The sequence below is a fragment of the Camelina sativa genome, chromosome 12, assembly GCF_030686135.1.
Source record: "Camelina sativa cultivar CO46 ecotype springtype chromosome 12, ASM3068613v1".
Taxonomy (NCBI): domain Eukaryota; kingdom Viridiplantae; phylum Streptophyta; class Magnoliopsida; order Brassicales; family Brassicaceae; genus Camelina; species Camelina sativa.
In genome coordinates this window covers 16,555,776-16,572,426 of record NC_141891.1, presented here as the reverse complement: position 1 = coordinate 16,572,426, position 16,651 = coordinate 16,555,776, and the positions used below count along the sequence as shown (strand labels likewise).

Genomic DNA, 16,651 nt, shown 5'->3' with positions numbered 1-16,651 from the left:
CATCTCATATATATGCTGATGATATAATTATTCCCTACTCTTGAACTCCTTTTGTCATTTTATCAATACATAGGCCCACTTTTACATATACTTTTTCATCCTCGCCAAATCATAAGAAGTTAAAACTTATAAAGTGGATCAACTAATTTATAGAAACCATTAACAACTTTTGACACTCTTCTTTAAAGTGTGTTTCATTTTAAATTGAATCCCAATAATATTAACTTTAAATTCCACCGAGAGAAGATTTGATGTGGAGACAAAGAAGTGGCTCCATTTCACCATCTCCCAAGCCACCAAAATCTCTCCTAAACCCTTTTGTCATTCCCTTTTCTTATTCACGTTTTTTTCTCAAGGAATATTAAAACCTCGATCATTTTGAGTTTCTTGAACATAGAAAATACGAATACTGTATTCAAATTTTTGATAAAGAAAAAGAAAGAAGAATATATACGAGTGTAAACATAGATTAGTCTTCTACATACATAATGGTTAGAAATGTCGTCCTTACATCATAATATACGCACGCAAGGTTTTTGTGTTAAAATTGACAATTTATTTATTGAAAACTTTGTTATGCATACAATCAAAACAAAGAAGACATCAACAAGACAATCCCCTATATAATACTCTCTCTATATATATATATTTCGTGGGAAAATAATATAAAGTTTCCGTTTGAAATAAAAAGAGCCCGTAGAGGGAGGTAAGTGGGGTGCATGAAAAAAGGGGTTTATATATCTTCACAATATAATCATCCAAACAAACCAATCCATGTGCATCCCTTCAAACATTCTTCTTGTCATTTTCCTCCCAACCATTTTCTACTTTGGCCAACTTTTTTTCTTTTGTTACTTAGAAAGAAAAGAAAAATAAAAATGCAAATCTCCACTCACACATTATACATTCTCTTTTTACAATCCTTAGATTGTCCCTTTTGCCTTCTTCCTCTTGTTCTCTTCCCACTTTACTCCTGATTCTCTTCCTTTCGGAATTTCATCGAACTACTCAACAACCCTATTTACTTTTATTATATTATACAATATTCTCATGCAGATTAAATAATCAGAAATATAGACCTTTTTCCTCCGTATATAAATAGGCACAACACACGTAAACATGGCCCCAAACCCTATAGTAAACACTCTCAACGACTCATATCATTATACCACTAATATTATACTTGTACGTCATGAGTTCAATGGTAAGAGACCGAAAAGAACAAATGGTGATCCAGTCTTCCATCGTCTTGCTTCAAGAAAGATTCCGACAACTTCAGAGAGCACGGGAGTTAAGAGCTGAGCGAGAACTCCTTAACCCTAAACCTAACCACCAAGACAACATCTTGCAATATTACAGCGAACCCACGAGCTTTGGTTTCTTCCAGTTTCTACCTCTAAACTCTCAAACATCCTCGTCACAGCAGCTTCTCTCCCTCTCCTTATGCCCACACTCCACCTCTGAATCCATTGAAAAGCCAAGCGTTTGTCATCAGTGGCCAACTAAAGACGATAAGAAGATTGGTGGGTTTGATCGATACGACGATGTTGACACGTCTCTCCATCTCTAAAACTTGTTCTGATCCAATCCATCTTTTTCCTTTCCTTGTAGTTTATAAATATGTACGTATAACCTTTTTTTTGATCGGTATGATCCTTTAAAGAGTCATGTAGGTGGTGGTGATATGTATGGTTAAAATGGCAATCATATATATATATATATATATTGATTATTTCGAAGTTAATGATTATGTTATGTTTTATATTGATTATTTCGAAGTTAATGATAACGATCTACTCATTGAGTTTTTTTTTTTTTTGGTTTAACTCATTGAGTTATTGGTTCTTTTTTTGTTGTTGATGGTTATCATTCCTCAAGTCTCTTCTTATACTTTTTCATATGTAAAGTTTGATCAGCCTTCGTATTTCCTCTATATGTTTATATATACAGTAACTTCTCCACAACCAAAACCCAATAGGCAATAGTAAGATAGATAAAGCCATAAAGGTGTCTTGCATGGAAACACACACATACACACATATATATAATACTAAGATGAACAAAGAAAAAAGACCTAACTTTGTTTATAAAACATTTGACTCTGTCAAACTGGCCGATGGACGGTGGTGATATGTAGTCTCTCTAAAGGCATCGTTATAAATATATGTTCATATATACTCTTAATTATTTATAAGTTATAACTTAACTTCACCAAAAAAAGGTATGGTAAATAATGTCCTGAGGAGTTAAGGAGACAGACTTGAAATTCGACTTCAGTTGGGCTCCGCTTGCGCATGTTGAAACCCTGATTTTGCAGCTTTGCTTTTATATATTGACGATTTTTTTTTTCATAAAGAAAGAAATAATTTCTCATTATAACGAGTCATGGCAAATCAATCAGAATTCAAAACCTACTTGCATCGTATTCGATTCATGAGTACTCTTATATATGTCAGTAATAATTGAGATAAAGAGAGATGGAAACTAAAGTGTCGACAATATTAAATCATTAATTTTAAGAGAATACAAGTTAAAGTACAAATTATTACTATTAGTTCAAAGTTGATCTTAAGTTGTATAGTTAAACTAGATGGTTGTCCATGGGATGTGTGGATGATGTATTCAGTTGTTTATATATTTTTATTCATTTGTTATTATGGTCATATACTTACATTTTATTTTCTATTTATTTAAGTTTAATATAAGGTATTAAACTTGAAACGATTTTCTAACATCATAAAAATTAAAATTGCACTATTATATTTAATTAAGTATTTTTCAACTAATTTTACCGATAAGATTTTGCATTTACGTAAAATCTTATATATTGTATATTGTTTAATATAAAAAAAATTAACAAAAGAATAAACAAAACATGTGCCAAAAATAAGCAAAACATAAGTAAAATATATTTACGTATGTGTTTTTTATAAGAAACAAAATAAACTCTTAGATGTCATACCATCTTTTTTTGTGGTCAAATTAACATTTTGTTAGTTCATTAAAAATGTTTTTCCATATAAAAGTTTAATACAAGTTCTCAAGTTTCATATAGTTTTTCATCTTCATTTCAAACATCTAATATATTATATAATATTCTATTAATATAAATAAAAAAATTAAGAAATATGAAAATGAATTCATATTAATACTGAAGGTCTCAAAACTTGAATTTTCTAAAGACCTTACTTTATTATATAAAATGGTATGGAACAAACGAACGATTTTAATCCAAAAAGATAGAAAATTTTGGTGTTTTTTCGTTGATAAAAAGTGGTATACAAACTTGTGAACGTGTAAGAAAAAAAAAAAAAAAAAAAAACAAACTTGTGAACGTGTTAACTTATAATAACTAAAAAACATTTAGACCTAGATGATTCCGATTTCTCCATAAATAAAGAACACATTCAATAAACTAGTAAAATATTTCTCCAATTTTGAAAATATTTAGTTTTTATAACAACAATGAACAAAAATAACGATTAATGAAACATATGTTTCGTACAAAAATTTAATAAAAGTTTTCAAATTTTATATAGTTCTTTTCATCTTCCATTCAAACATGTAATACATTATATAATACTCTATTAATATAAATAAAAGATTAAAAATATGACCTGAAAACTCTATTAAGGTTTAACTAACGAAATTACACCGCGAGTTCAAACCTAATTGTTATTCAAATACAAGTTAATTAAGACACTTGATATAAACTGTTCATCTTCAGATTCAAAATATTTTTTAAATCATTAACATGAATTTCAGTGAAGAAATTATCTATATATCTATAAAATTGGAGATATATAACACACACACACAAATATTGCAATCAACGGACAATATTTATCAGAATTTTAAGTATAGAATATACGTAATAATAACTTTAAACCTTATGCATTGATCGAATAAGAAACAAAATATGTCAATTTCTCTATCAACATATCGTTAGAGATCTCACATATATAATGATAATAGCCGGCTATCGTATTTGTAAATTGTAATGTTGATCGAACTAATCGTTGATTTACGATGGAAACGATTAAAAGGATATAAAATGGACTACATATGGTTATAGTTGAAATAGTGATATGATTCTTGAAACGAGCAGTGATTTCAAGAATTGAAAGGACAACATTTAGGCCTTGAATGTTTTGTATATTTTGAAAGAGATTTTGGTTTTTGTTTTTCAAAAACTCAATTTTATACCAATCAAAATTTTATAATTTTGGTTTGTAGTCTTTCCATTCACGATTCTAGATTTTTAGTTGTCCTATAATTTAAGAAATCTAGTTTTTGATTCTTTAAATTAATTTTTCTCAAAAACCAAAAACTTTTTTTTTTTTTTTTGAGATTTCTCATTAAAAAAAACTAATACCAAAATCTAAAACTAAAATCTAAAAACTAAAAACTAAATCCAAAAATCTGATTTCATGGCCTCAGAGACGCTAATGTTCTTGAATTGGGCCCATTGGGTCTACTACGAGAAAGCCCAACAAAGACTCAAAGATAGAGTCTCTGAATGAAGTAGAAGCTCTCAGCTGCTGTTGAAATTGAATAAAACCTAGAAATAGATTTTGATCGGAAGAAGAAGGAAGAAGATAGAATCAGAGATTCGTAGATTTGATATATAGATCGAAGATGAACACAGACATCACTGCCTTGGAGAAGCCACAATACCCAGTCGTTGATCGGAACCCTGCTTTCACTAAAGTCGTCGGCAATTTCAGCACCCTCGATTACCTCCGTTTCTCTACCATCACCGGCATCTCCGTCACCGTCGGCTATCTCTCTGGTCCACTCACCTCTCTCTCTCACTGTTGAAATTTGTGTTTTGAGAATGTGCTGATTTGTTGTTTTTTTGGAGTTTTGTAGGGATTAAGCCTGGGATTAAAGGACCGTCAATGGTTACTGGAGGACTGATCGGGCTCATGGGGGGTTTCATGTATGCGTACCAGAACTCAGCTGGTAGACTCATGGGTTTCTTCCCTAACGACGGTGAGGTTGCTAGTTACCAGAAGCGTGGTGGTTTCTCTAAATGACTACTTTAGCTTTTTTTGTTTATCTCTGGATCTGGGCTTCATTTTGGAATTTGAAAACTCTTCTTTTCTCTGCTGTTTGAGGATATGATATGTGCCTCCTCTGTTTGTTTGTTATGATGACTTATGATGATGATCAAATAAGATTTGTTGTGACAATGAAATTCTGATGAATATATATGTTCTTGTGATTCTGAGTGATGTTGCAATAAAGGATTCTTTAGTTCTGCAATCAGATTAGTGACTTGATAGGTATGTTATTTGTTGTGTTAAAAGTATTGGTTTGTAGATAGATGTGTATACCAGTGTTAACATTCCCAGATGAACAAGGACCAACTGCATTCGAATGTCTTGGAGAGACCGACCTTGTCCTGGGAAAAAGGTATTGGTGGTGATCATTGTCTGTGTAGGTTCTGGAATTTTCCCTGTGAAATTATGGTGCAGAAGCTCTATATTGGGGGGTACTTGTGGTTGTGCTGCTGAAAATGTTCACTTTTTAGGATTGCTATTGTATATTTGTAGTTATAGAAACCCCTTAGAGGGGATTGGTTCACCAAAAGGAATCAGATGTTGTAGCTTCTTTGCCTGTGGTTTGTTTGGATTTGGTTAGTTGTTGTGTAGCTTTTGGAGAGGATGAACCAATGGGTTAAAGTGAGAGAGTCTATCTAATTGATACTGCTCTATCAAACTTTTCTATAGATGAAACCCTTTTTGCTGTCAGTTTGTCTTTCCATCTCGTAGTGTTCGGATTCTTGTTCAAGATCCATTACTTTTGTTTCAACGGTCGTGAACAAAAGAGTTTGTCAACAATGGATAGAGATGGACTTTGCATTGTTGATGGAATATATCGATCTTCCTTGTCCTCCTAAACTTCTAATTCGTGGAATTCCTTGATGTGACTGAATAAAGTGGTTGTCATGGCTAGGACTTGTATCTCTAACAGCTTGATGCATCCAACAACTATTATTTTGATCTGCCTATTTATTTTGGTCTCATGTGCATTGCTTCCATGCCTAATCATAATTTTCCTCTTTTCACTTTTTACATAGATGTTCAAAATGTGTTGCATATGTAAACTACTCACCATGGTCAATATGTGGAGACTTTCAGCTATTATTATGTTCATATCACCTGAAAGTTTTGAACTATTTATTTAGCTCTTAGTTCTATAGCTTTCTTCCAGAGGATACATGTACCCGAAGTCAAACAAAATGAGAATTATTATGCAACTTGATTACAATTAATTGACTACACATCAACCGGTTCACTTATATAATAAACAGGGCCAACTATCAAATTAAACAATTCCACCTTTAATTTTACTAAAACGGAATGTAACTGAAAGAAAACTTTTTCTTCTTTTTTTTCAAATATCTTTGATTTCTCATGGAGCTACCTAAATTCTACAAATTGGAGCGAAATATTCGTGTACAACCGCGTTTTATTTCATATGTATATGATGAATAATGTTCTCCGGATTGGCTTGTTTGAATCATTCAAGTAATATAAAGTTGCGAGGAGAGAAATAATGAAATGTACCTTAGCTTATTTAGGCAAATACGATAATGCAATATGGAAATGTCATAAATCAGATAAGGTAACGGTTGATTGAAAAGGTAATTGGAATAGAAGAAAAAAAAACATTTGTTAAAAAATAATTCAAGAAAACGTTCGTCGATTCCATCGCCGACGCTTCAACTCGGTGACGTATGTTGTACAGGTCAGTTGTTGAATCTTTCTCCGTTCGCCTTGTCAAATTTGTAAACAATCACGCCCGTTGTCTTCGTAGTTCTGATTCCCCCTCTCGTCACGGTTTTTGCCAGTGCCGTGTTATGGATAAAAGTTTATTTTTGTTCGCCAAGGATTTGTTTTCTCTACGTGTGCTTTATTCCGAAATTAGGGCTCGTCGGTTCTAAAACGTGTTTATCAAGTAGTCGAGAGTCTAGGGTTTATTGGTTCAATAGATCCACACGCAAATGTGGATCTTTTTAATTCATCTGTCCTCATTCTTTTGGCCTGGTCAATATGGATGTTAGTATATTATAATCTCATCGAATACTGATTTTTGGTGTCATCGTAACCCTTGCTTCATCACAACTAATTTGGTATCCGTTGTATATTATCGAATTGGATTCTGAGTAGATACAGAGTCATATGCGAGCAGTAGAATGGAGGAAGAGGCTGTGGAATCGAGGAAGAGTAGAAAGGAGCAAGAAAGAGAAAGAAGGCGTCTAAGAGACAGAGAAAGAAGACAATCTATGAGCCAAGATGAGAGGGAAAAGCATTTGGCTAGGCGCCGCAAAAACTATCAGCTGCGAAGGCAGAGAGCTGAGATCAACCGTCTTGACTCTCAGATCCAACCAATCACTGGAGGCAGCCAGGGAGCAGTGAATTCACCGCCTGATTCTGGAGCCAGCTTGGTTGAGTCGTCTGATCAGAGTGAGGCTCTAGCTCCATCTAAAAGTAATTAATGTAAATTCAGAACAGACTTGTGAAAGTGTATATCATGTGTGTGTGTGTGTTTGGTGACTTGCAGGTGTGGGAATACCAGTGGAGGAGCTAGCTAAAATGATGGGTACTATAAGGCTGAGCCGTCTGAAACATCTGGCTAGGACATTGAATAAGTCCAGTACTAATGGTGCAGAGTCGAGCAACACAGGAGCAACAGACGCAAAGACAAGATGTAATTAAACTAGCTAAATTCACATATATATCAACATTATATTCAGAGAAAGATCTAACTTGGTTAAGTTTGAGTCAATGGACAGGTGCAATGTCAAGTGGGCTACGTTTGAGTCGGATGAAACGACTGGTAAGATCAAAGGGCCAGCAAGAGGGGTCCTTGTCACATTCCCAAACGCAAGGTTGGTTAATAACTTGCAAATTAAGACAAATTCACATATAAAGTTGGTATTTTTTTTGGATGATTACAAATTAAGTCATTTTTTCTTCTTCTCATGTATCATTTAGCTCTCTCCAATAGTCTCCATTCAACTAATATACTAACTGCTTCTCTTCTTCTTTTGTCAACAGAACCTGAGCTTCAATAGAGTGTACAACGTGAACGAGAAACCTCATCAATTAGTGTTGGTAAAAGTGAACCTAATATTGTTTTGGAGATGCATTTAGAAAATTCACCATATTTTGTTTTCAAATACAAATGGGAATACATCACATTCTTAAAAATTTTCTTTTTTTTGTCACAGTTCGGGAGAAGAAACAAGAGTTGAGATATCATAGTTGAGTAAATCTCTTTTGCAGAACAAGATAATTATTCTGAAAAATGTGACAATTCTCTTGTTATTGATTGAGGCATAGAAAGATAAACATGATAAAAGGTTTGAACTTTGAGAAGGAACTAGGAAGGATGGCCAAGTGGTTGATCGATGCCATAGGAAGTTGTCTTAGTTTACACAACAATAACAGAGAAAAGTATCAGGGTATGACTAGGGGGGTTATCTCGTAAAATTAAATATTTTGATGAAGTTTGGTAGTCCCAATCCTGGAGCTCTGGATAAAAGTAAGTATGTATGGATTTTAAAAAGACAAGGATGGAAGTTTGCTGATAAAAAAGCATTTGTGGAGCAAAAAAATGCTAACATTGTAAGATTCAAATGAACTGTTAAAAAAGAAGTTCTACTGAGATTATTATATATAAAAGTTATTTGGTAACAGGAATTTCGATTTATAAAAGAACTGTCACTGGATTTACTTACATACATCAAAAAGTAAGACATGTTGCAACAAATATGATCGTCCAACTCGTCTACTAGATTTATTAGTTGCTTGTGCAACAACTCTCGCGTAGCTTTCATAGCTCAGTTGGTTAGAGCACCCGTTTAGTAAGCGGGAGGTCTTGAGTTCAACTCTCAATGAAAGCAATTTTCCTTTCTTTTTTTGGGAGACTTAAAAAGTCTCTCATAAGTGCCAGATATTAAATAAAGCAATTTGGTGGCCTCTGAGTCTGCGATGGGAGCTGAGTTGCATGAGGGAGCTGAGTTAGCTGCGGTTGATTCACATGAATTTGTGTGGACGCTACTGCTTGAACCTCCCAGGTCCGTTGGCAAACCGATTCAAGTTAACGGTAAATGACGGGTTTGTTTTACGGGATGACAAGTCACTTGCACATTACAATTTCGGCCATAAAGGAGTCGTATCACACTGTCTTCGTGAGAGAGCTTGGTGGGGAGATAGACGTGGACTTCCGTTTAACTTTTAAAACATATCTTTTAATATGTGTGATCCTAATCTCTCTCTCTCTGTAATACTCTTGAATCTTGATCCTAATCTCTCTCTCTCTAATACTCTTGACGATCGATGTTCTTATTCTTGGGAGGTTTATTATTATTTTTTTGTTTTCTATAATTATATTTCGAAACCAATAATTACTTTATCTCACTAAGTGTATTATATCTCAATGTTGTAACTTTGACAAAAAAAAAAAAAAAAAAAAAAAAAAAAAAAAATCAGTGCACAATTATGTAAATCATCGAGGGCAAACAAAAATGTGATGAGCTCTAGAAAAATTTGATTTTCGAAAATTTAAGACTTTTTGACCCATTGATTATCTATACTTGTTTAAATATTTTATAATATTCGATTTTATTTATTTATTTGCGTTAATACTTTATTAAACTATCAACTATCCTTTTGTGGTTTATCAAGATATTACATAACAATAAGAGTTACCTAACAATATAACATTAGGATATATCCCGTACTTAAAGCACGGGTCAATATTTTAAAAACAAATTATAATATAATAATAAAAATTATTGTTTTATTTTTTAAAAAATTATTTTGTTTGAAATAATATTTATTTTTAATTGTTATGTATATCTATTAGTCTATTTGAATACTAATTATTTTAGAATATTATAGTATTTTATTTTTGACGTATTATTATAGTTTTATATTGTTTATTTGTTGTATTTGCATCATATTTTGTGAAATATAAAATAGTAATTTTAATATTATAATTGTGAGTAAATAAAAATTATTAATTTATCATCTATATAAATTTATTTTTACCAACCCCCAATGTGGAAATTAAAATACACATTTTCATACATTGAGTAATATATCTTCGTTTTAAAAAATTCAAATCACAACATATGCAGAAAAAAATATACATTTTATTAATTATAAGTTTTATATGAAAGTTCTAAACAATTTGTAAATAAAATAAAATAAAGATGATAGGAGAATCATAATTTGAAATCTTAATAAAATCTTCGAATTTAGTTATTAAAAATAATTGTATTGTATACTTGGATATAAAATCTTAGTTTTAAAAATTCTGATTGGTTTATATATTTTTAAAATAAATAATTAGTAATTTCGTCCATAATTTATTAGAGAGAGAAAATATTTTTTAGATTTTTTAATATTTGATATGTCAGTGTTTTTTATTTTTAATTTAATTATATTTATTTAAATTAGTTAATTAAGATTAATTAATTTTTTCTAATGGCAATTGAATGTATTTTTTACACATTTTAAGGTTAGTTTCATATTTGTACTTCTCAATTAATATAGTAGGATGAGTCTCCGCTCAAACATTTTGTAGCACACTCGTAAAATTTAAAAATATATCTTTTAATATATTAAAAATTCCATTTATTTTGATAATAAGAAAAATTAGTACCAATTTATGTATTATTTTCCCACAAAGTTTCTTTTTAGGATCTATTTTATGATATAAATAACTATACAGAACCCTCTTAATTATGTAAAATTGTTATTTATCTAATTTTTTATTTTTGACATGGAAAAGTGGCACTGCTTGTCCTTGTATTTATGTCGATAATCTTATCATAGTAGACATTCACATAATTCAAAAGATATTGTTTTGTTTTAAATGATTGTGAGTATATTTTCTTTAACTTTTTGGTATTGATTTTTTGTTAAGAAAATTGTTTACAAAATATGCTTTCAGAATCTTATTTCAAAACTGTTCTCACATTTCAAAAATTTACAAAATAACTTTTTAATGTCTAATATACCCTTTAAAAGAAAGGATAAAAAACAAAAAGCTAGCCTATGTTATTTTTCTTTACAAGACTAAAATTGTAGATTTATACCAAAAAGGTTAATTTTCAAATTTTGATATTTAAGTAGAAAGATTGATTAAAGATTTTATATATAAAAATTGGTTCACTGGAAGTAATCTTCTGAGTAAAGAAACAGAAGTACATTTGACTGGAAGAAAATTGGTTGACTGGAAGTAGATCTTCCGAGTAATTGCTATTGGTATATCACATACAGTAAAACATCTATAATTTTTTTTTTTTTTGACAGAAAATCTCTATAAATTAATACTCTATAAATTAATAAACACTATAAATTAATAAATTGTGTTGGTCCCAAGTCGGGGCAGTGTAAAAATTAATTCGATAAGATAATAAGATAATAATTTTTTTTGAAATCTCCATGTAAAATATGGTCCCAATAATATCATAAATTAATAATCATTTAAATTTACATATATATATATACTGATATAATAATGTATGTTTCTCCTAAAGCTCATTTCTACAATTGTAATGTTGTATTTTCAAACTATAACTATATCTCTAAAATATTCTATAACATGTCATAAAAATAGTTAAATTTTTAAAGTTTTCAATTTTTAGATATGCATCATTTACAATTTGATAATTTGACAGACTATTAAAATAAGACAATTGATATTATTATTCATAAATTTGAATTTATGTCTGTCATGTGTATAAGTCAATTTGTCTATAATATTTGTAATTAATTGTCAATAATGTTTTCTAAATATTACAAGTTCAATTCCTAAACCATAAAATTTACAACATCCAAAAATCTAATCTTGTTTTGCTAAATTTGTCGTAATTCATAATTTTTAAATATATAAACAATTAAAAATATATCTATAAATTAATAATTATTAATTTACACTATAAAATAATTATTATTAATTTATACATAAATTAATATCACTATAAAATAATAAAATGTCTTGATCCCAACATTATTAATTTATAGAGGTTTTACTGTATTACTTCCAGTCAACCAGTTTGATTGATTAAAGTTTTATACCAATAACAATTACATCGCATATTCTATAAACTTCCAAATAGCATTATTTAATACATTACAATATTTTAAATAAATTAGGTTAAGATTCTCCATTTCACACTTAGAGTATAGTTTTGAGAGGTAGAGTTTAGAATTTTGAATTTTAAAATTAATTTTAAAATATAATGTTATTTTTTGAATTTTAGAGATGTTGTGCTAGATTTATGTCAACTGAATATTAATTTAAAAGAAAATCTCACAGTTTTAGAATAAAACTTGTGTTAGTACTATTGATGAGAATTTTTCTTTTATTGTCACTTCCAGTCAACTGATTTTAAAGGATTTTTGTGTAAATCACATTTAACCGATTTTTTTTTATGAGGGTTTTCATGTAAAAAAAATTTCACATCTCTATTTTGAATAACTTTTTTCTTCAACTTACGATAATGGATAAGGAAAACACTCATATAAAATCAAAAATAATATACAATATAACTTATAGTTATTTCATCAAAAACAATTATTTATCATCTAAACTCCAACAATGATAAATCCAAATCTACATTCAAAATTCTGTAATCTAACTTATATGAGCTAAACGCGTTTAAAAGATACATCTAAAGATTATACTGCGTATTATTTATAATTTTATTTTGATGTATCAATTTTATACAATTATTTGTTATTATTTACATACTTTTTCATCCAAACTTGATAAAGAATTAGAACACTTTATTAGATCTTACAACAACAACAACAAAAAGTGTTTAGTAGAACTTTAAATTATCATCCAATACTCTAAAACAGGTTTAAGACTAAATCAATCTTATATAAACTATAGTTTATATTAAAATTGTCAGTAGAACATTGAATCATTTCCTCCAAATATAGGAAGCAAAGGTGCATAATTGGAACATCAAATCATTTCTTTGGATTACTATTAATAGTTTTGTATCGATGTTATGTCTCCCTTTTACATGTATCATTGGAACAATTTCGTTGAGCCAATGCACACCGCTCAAGCTATGTATCATCTCTTGACCAATCAGAGAACAAGTCTTGAAGACAGAATGTTACATGATTCTTACATAGTTGATTACAACGTACCTGTGCACGTGTCGACGTTCACTGCATCAACCCATGGCTAACATATTTGTGGTATCTCTAATCTAATATTTATATTTGTTTTTTGCAGTTTTTTGTTTATATTTTAATATTGATGAGGTTTAATATTTCACAAATTCCCGTCGATGGCTGGCGTTACAATAACTAGATCACTGTCGTTGTAATTTTGTCTAGTTTTCTTTGTGATGTTTTCTTACATATTTTAAAATGAATTACAAGACTATCTCGAAATACATATTTTAAAATGAATTACAAGACTAGACGACAAAAAAAAAAAAAAAAAAAAAAAATGAATTACAAGACTATCTCGAAATCTACTTAGAAAGCTTCTGTCATCTGCTCAAAACCAAACTCCTAAAAATGGTCTTCTTCCAGCTGGCTTATGATTCTTATTGAATGACGCTAACAAAGAGCCATTTCGATCTACCATTGTTGTAGTTGAGTATAAGCCATTTCGGTCTACCATTTCGGTCCAAAGCTACCAATACCGTTGTTGTAGTTGAGTATAAGCTATCCATATCAACACGTATTGTACTTTTTTACGAGACATTAGAAGATCATACTTTTCATACCTTTCAAAAGAACGTAGACCGGTGAATCAAACCAAACATAGGTCGTACTCGTACCGTACAACTACATTCATAGACTCATAGTAGTTTGGAAACTCCAACAACATCTTTGGATTCAGAATTCTTTTAGCTAATTGCAGGTTGTTTTGGGTCAAACAATGCAAGACGAGATATCAGTCCATCAAATAGGACAGCTAGCGTCTAAGTCGTCTGAATAGCAGTCAACATCCATAAAATATGAAGTCATCTCATGCACCTTCTCATATATCTTTACAGAGAGTCTGTGAGACGTATCATCCTTCATGAATCTATGAACTTCCCCTTGTAATTCGATCTGGCTATACCCGGGATCTTTTTTAACTCCTGCATTCTCCATTCTCCGTCGAACCTTTGAGGCAGCGTCCAGGAATCCGCAACTCGCATATCCATTGGCAAACACTACGTAATTCCCCCCATTTGTTGGATCCAACTCCAAAAACTTTGTAGCTGCCACTTCTAGCAGTTTCACATTCCCATGAATCCTGCAAGCCCCAAGTAACGAACCCCATACTGGAGCGTGCTCCTTGCACGGTGACTTCATAACAAATTCGTATGCTTCTTGTAGCCTACCAGCACGCCCTAATGTATCAACCATAGCTGCGTAGTGTTGTCCCTCAGGTTCAATCTCGTAATCTCTCTTCATAGAACTGAAATGCTCCCAAGCTTTATCAACAAAACCTCCATGGTTACACGCAGTGAGAACCACCAAAAACGTAACAGGATTTGGTCTACAACCTTCTTCCTTCATCTTATCAAAGCATTTTAACACCTCTGAGACTTTTCCATGATATCCATACCCAGACATCAATGAGGTCCAGGTAACAACGTTTCTGGTGGACAACTGATCAAATAATTTGTGGCCATCAGAGAAACTGCTGCATTTGAAGTACATATCAACAAGGGCACTATCCACTATAATGTTGGACTTGATATGATGGCACTTAATCATCACAGCGTGGGCTCTCATTCCGTGTTCCAGGGATGCTAACGCAGAACAAGCTCTAAACACTGAAGCAAAGGTATACTGGTCCGGAACTATTCTGTTGTGTCTCATATCATAGTAAATATAAAGCCCTTCTTGCTCCATACGCTTTTGCACATACCCAGATATCATTGCGTTCCAGGGAATCAAATCCCCCTTACATAGCAAACAACGAAAGAGAATCCCAGCGGTTTGAAGATCCCCTGATAAGGCGTACAGAATCAACAACTTGACTTTCAAATACTCATTGGGAGCAAATCCTACAACAACCATCTGAGCATGTATCCTTTTCCCTTTACCATATTCCTTCCTTTGTTTACATTCCTGCAACAACACAGCGTAAGTCTCAGGCTGGACTTGCAACCACCCGCTACGCCACAATAACCCAACAGCATCTTTCAACCTCCCAGTAACACACAGACCCTTTAATGTCTTATCCAGCTTCTCTTTCTTTCTCTGACTCTCCACCTGAAAGCTAGAAACAGGTTGCACGTGACGAACCAAGCTTTGATCTATCAATCAACATAAAGCTTCAGACTTTATACAACCTCATAAGAAATGATCATAGCGTGACTTAAGCAGATTCATAACAGGGCTCAGCATACTAAAGAAGAAGTGGAAAGATTCAGACTTTACAACATCATAGGAGATGATCATAGGGTGTGAATTAAGAACTAAGACCAGATTCATCAACGAAAAGGCAAATGAATAATCGAATTTGGGATAGGATCAGAGAAGAGAAACCTGCTAATCCTCCTCTCGGCAAGCATCCGGCGTAGGATCGTGGTCGCGTTGCCGGAAAACATAGGACCGCCACTAGACGAAGACTGAGACGCCTCTGTTTGTAACTCCCGAGTGTAAACAACCATGGCGAGCCTGTTCAGCGTGAAGCAGATAGGAGACGAATAGGATTTGAGAGAAAGAGAAGGAAAGAGATTGATTGTTCTCATTCCAGTAAACGAACATTCTCATCATCAATGGAGAAATTGAGATTGTTCCCATTCTTCAATTTGATTTCTCGATTTTAGGGTTCAAGCAGGGTTTATAATTTGTTTATTATATTTAAGGTTAGTGTACGTCACCTAACAAAGAGTCAAGATGGCCGAGTTGGTCTAAGGCGCCAGCTTCAGGTGCTGGTCCGAAAGGGCGTGGGTTCAAATCCCACTCTTGACACTTACCTTTTGTTTTCTTTTTAATTATAATTTTATGGTAAATAATTAAAATATCTTCTCGTATCAGAGTTATCACCTGAGTTTAAAATTAAAATACGTATAAAAAAAATCTTTGAAAATAACAATTTTATTAATTATTTGGAAATATGTATATATTTACCTTTGCATATCAGTTGTGAAATGATTGTCAATTTATCTCGAATAAGAAATGATAGTCTGGTATAAACTTCCGAACATGATTCCTCTCTTTGTTCACATATGTATATTTATGTTTGTCTGGCACCCACAAGGCCACAATAAGAACCAGTTATATTATCCAATTTAGGAAAAGGTGGGGATCGAATCCTTTTGGTGATAGAGGACTTTGGTCAAGTGGAGAGGTCACTAGCCTAAATGGCCTCGTCTTTCGAACATGATTCCTTCTTGTTTGAATCTACACGAAACTAGTTAGGTTATCCACAAAAGAAAATGACAAACAAAAAAATAAAAAGACCGAAGAAATAAGAAAGGTGAAAACAAATTCTTCTATGAAAGAAAATTAAAATTGTTGTGGTCATTATATTTACAAAAATGTGTAAGATGTTTTGATTTAATATATGGAATTGGTCGAGTTTGCCCGGATCATCTGGTTAATTAACACATAAGAATAACAACTTTTACATGTCACTAATTCTTAGTTTT

At 31.8% G+C, this 16,651-nt stretch overlaps 4 protein-coding genes and 2 non-coding genes across 9 annotated transcripts; 5 read left to right on the top strand and 1 right to left on the bottom strand.

Annotated features, from left to right (window-relative positions):
• The first annotated feature begins 843 nt into the window (after positions 1-843).
• LOC104731972 (uncharacterized) lies at positions 844-1,764 on the top strand. The gene has a single exon (XM_010451488.3). The coding sequence runs from the start codon at positions 1,193-1,195 to the stop codon at positions 1,568-1,570; it is 378 nt and encodes a 125-aa protein (XP_010449790.1). The 5' UTR covers positions 844-1,192; the 3' UTR covers positions 1,571-1,764.
• A 2,683-nt stretch (positions 1,765-4,447) lies between these two features.
• On the top strand, positions 4,448-5,229 carry LOC104731971 (uncharacterized). The gene is made up of 2 exons (XM_010451486.3): positions 4,448-4,792; positions 4,873-5,229. The coding sequence occupies exons 1-2, from the start codon at positions 4,639-4,641 to the stop codon at positions 5,037-5,039; spliced, it is 321 nt and encodes a 106-aa protein (XP_010449788.1). The 5' UTR covers positions 4,448-4,638; the 3' UTR covers positions 5,040-5,229.
• A 1,295-nt stretch (positions 5,230-6,524) lies between these two features.
• Positions 6,525-8,236, top strand: LOC104731970 (uncharacterized). The gene is made up of 5 exons (XM_019233588.2): positions 6,525-6,756; positions 7,179-7,475; positions 7,573-7,719; positions 7,805-7,900; positions 8,070-8,236. The coding sequence occupies exons 2-5, from the start codon at positions 7,205-7,207 to the stop codon at positions 8,084-8,086; spliced, it is 531 nt and encodes a 176-aa protein (XP_019089133.1). The 5' UTR covers positions 6,525-6,756; positions 7,179-7,204; the 3' UTR covers positions 8,087-8,236.
• Positions 8,237-8,843: 607 nt separating this feature from the next.
• Positions 8,844-8,917, top strand: TRNAT-AGU (transfer RNA threonine (anticodon AGU)). Its single transcript has one exon. It is a non-coding gene; the product is annotated as a tRNA-Thr (tRNA).
• Positions 8,918-13,382: 4,465 nt separating this feature from the next.
• Positions 13,383-15,831, bottom strand: LOC104731968 (pentatricopeptide repeat-containing protein At4g16470-like). 4 transcript variants are annotated; one of them, XR_015574130.1, is made up of 3 exons: positions 15,543-15,831; positions 13,507-15,266; positions 13,383-13,428 (listed from the first exon to the last, which is right to left on the bottom strand). XR_015574130.1 is itself a non-coding variant. In XM_087477917.1 (2 exons), the coding sequence occupies exon 2, from the start codon at positions 15,069-15,071 to the stop codon at positions 13,959-13,961; it is 1,113 nt and encodes a 370-aa protein (XP_087334043.1). In that variant the 5' UTR covers positions 15,072-15,266; positions 15,543-15,831; the 3' UTR covers positions 13,383-13,958. The 4 variants fall into 4 exon arrangements, 2 of the variants coding, with proteins under 2 accessions (XP_087334043.1, XP_087334042.1); XR_015574129.1 differs by having other exon boundaries at positions 13,507-15,273; positions 15,543-15,817; XM_087477917.1 differs by having other exon boundaries at positions 13,383-15,266.
• A 59-nt stretch (positions 15,832-15,890) lies between these two features.
• Positions 15,891-15,971, top strand: TRNAL-CAG (transfer RNA leucine (anticodon CAG)). The gene has a single exon. It is a non-coding gene; the product is annotated as a tRNA-Leu (tRNA).
• The last annotated feature ends 680 nt before the right edge of the window (positions 15,972-16,651 follow it).

Coding starts and splice junctions, on each gene's coding strand:
- LOC104731972 (XM_010451488.3), top strand. CDS start 1,193: ATGAGTTCAATGGTAAGAGACCGAAAAGAACAAATGGTGATCCAGTCT.
- LOC104731971 (XM_010451486.3), top strand. CDS start 4,639: ATGAACACAGACATCACTGCCTTGGAGAAGCCACAATACCCAGTCGTT. Junction 4,793..4,872: donor CACCGTCGGCTATCTCTCTG/GTCCACTCACCT, acceptor GGAGTTTTGTAG/GGATTAAGCCTGGGATTAAA.
- LOC104731970 (XM_019233588.2), top strand. CDS start 7,205: ATGGAGGAAGAGGCTGTGGAATCGAGGAAGAGTAGAAAGGAGCAAGAA. Junction 7,476..7,572: donor GGTTGAGTCGTCTGATCAGA/GTGAGGCTCTAG, acceptor GGTGACTTGCAG/GTGTGGGAATACCAGTGGAG. Junction 7,720..7,804: donor AACAGACGCAAAGACAAGAT/GTAATTAAACTA, acceptor GTCAATGGACAG/GTGCAATGTCAAGTGGGCTA.
- LOC104731968 (XM_087477916.1), bottom strand. CDS start 15,748: ATGAGAACAATCAATCTCTTTCCTTCTCTTTCTCTCAAATCCTATTCG. Junction 15,274..15,542: donor GCCGAGAGGAGGATTAGCAG/GTTTCTCTTCTC, acceptor ACCTGTTTCTAG/CTTTCAGGTGGAGAGTCAGA.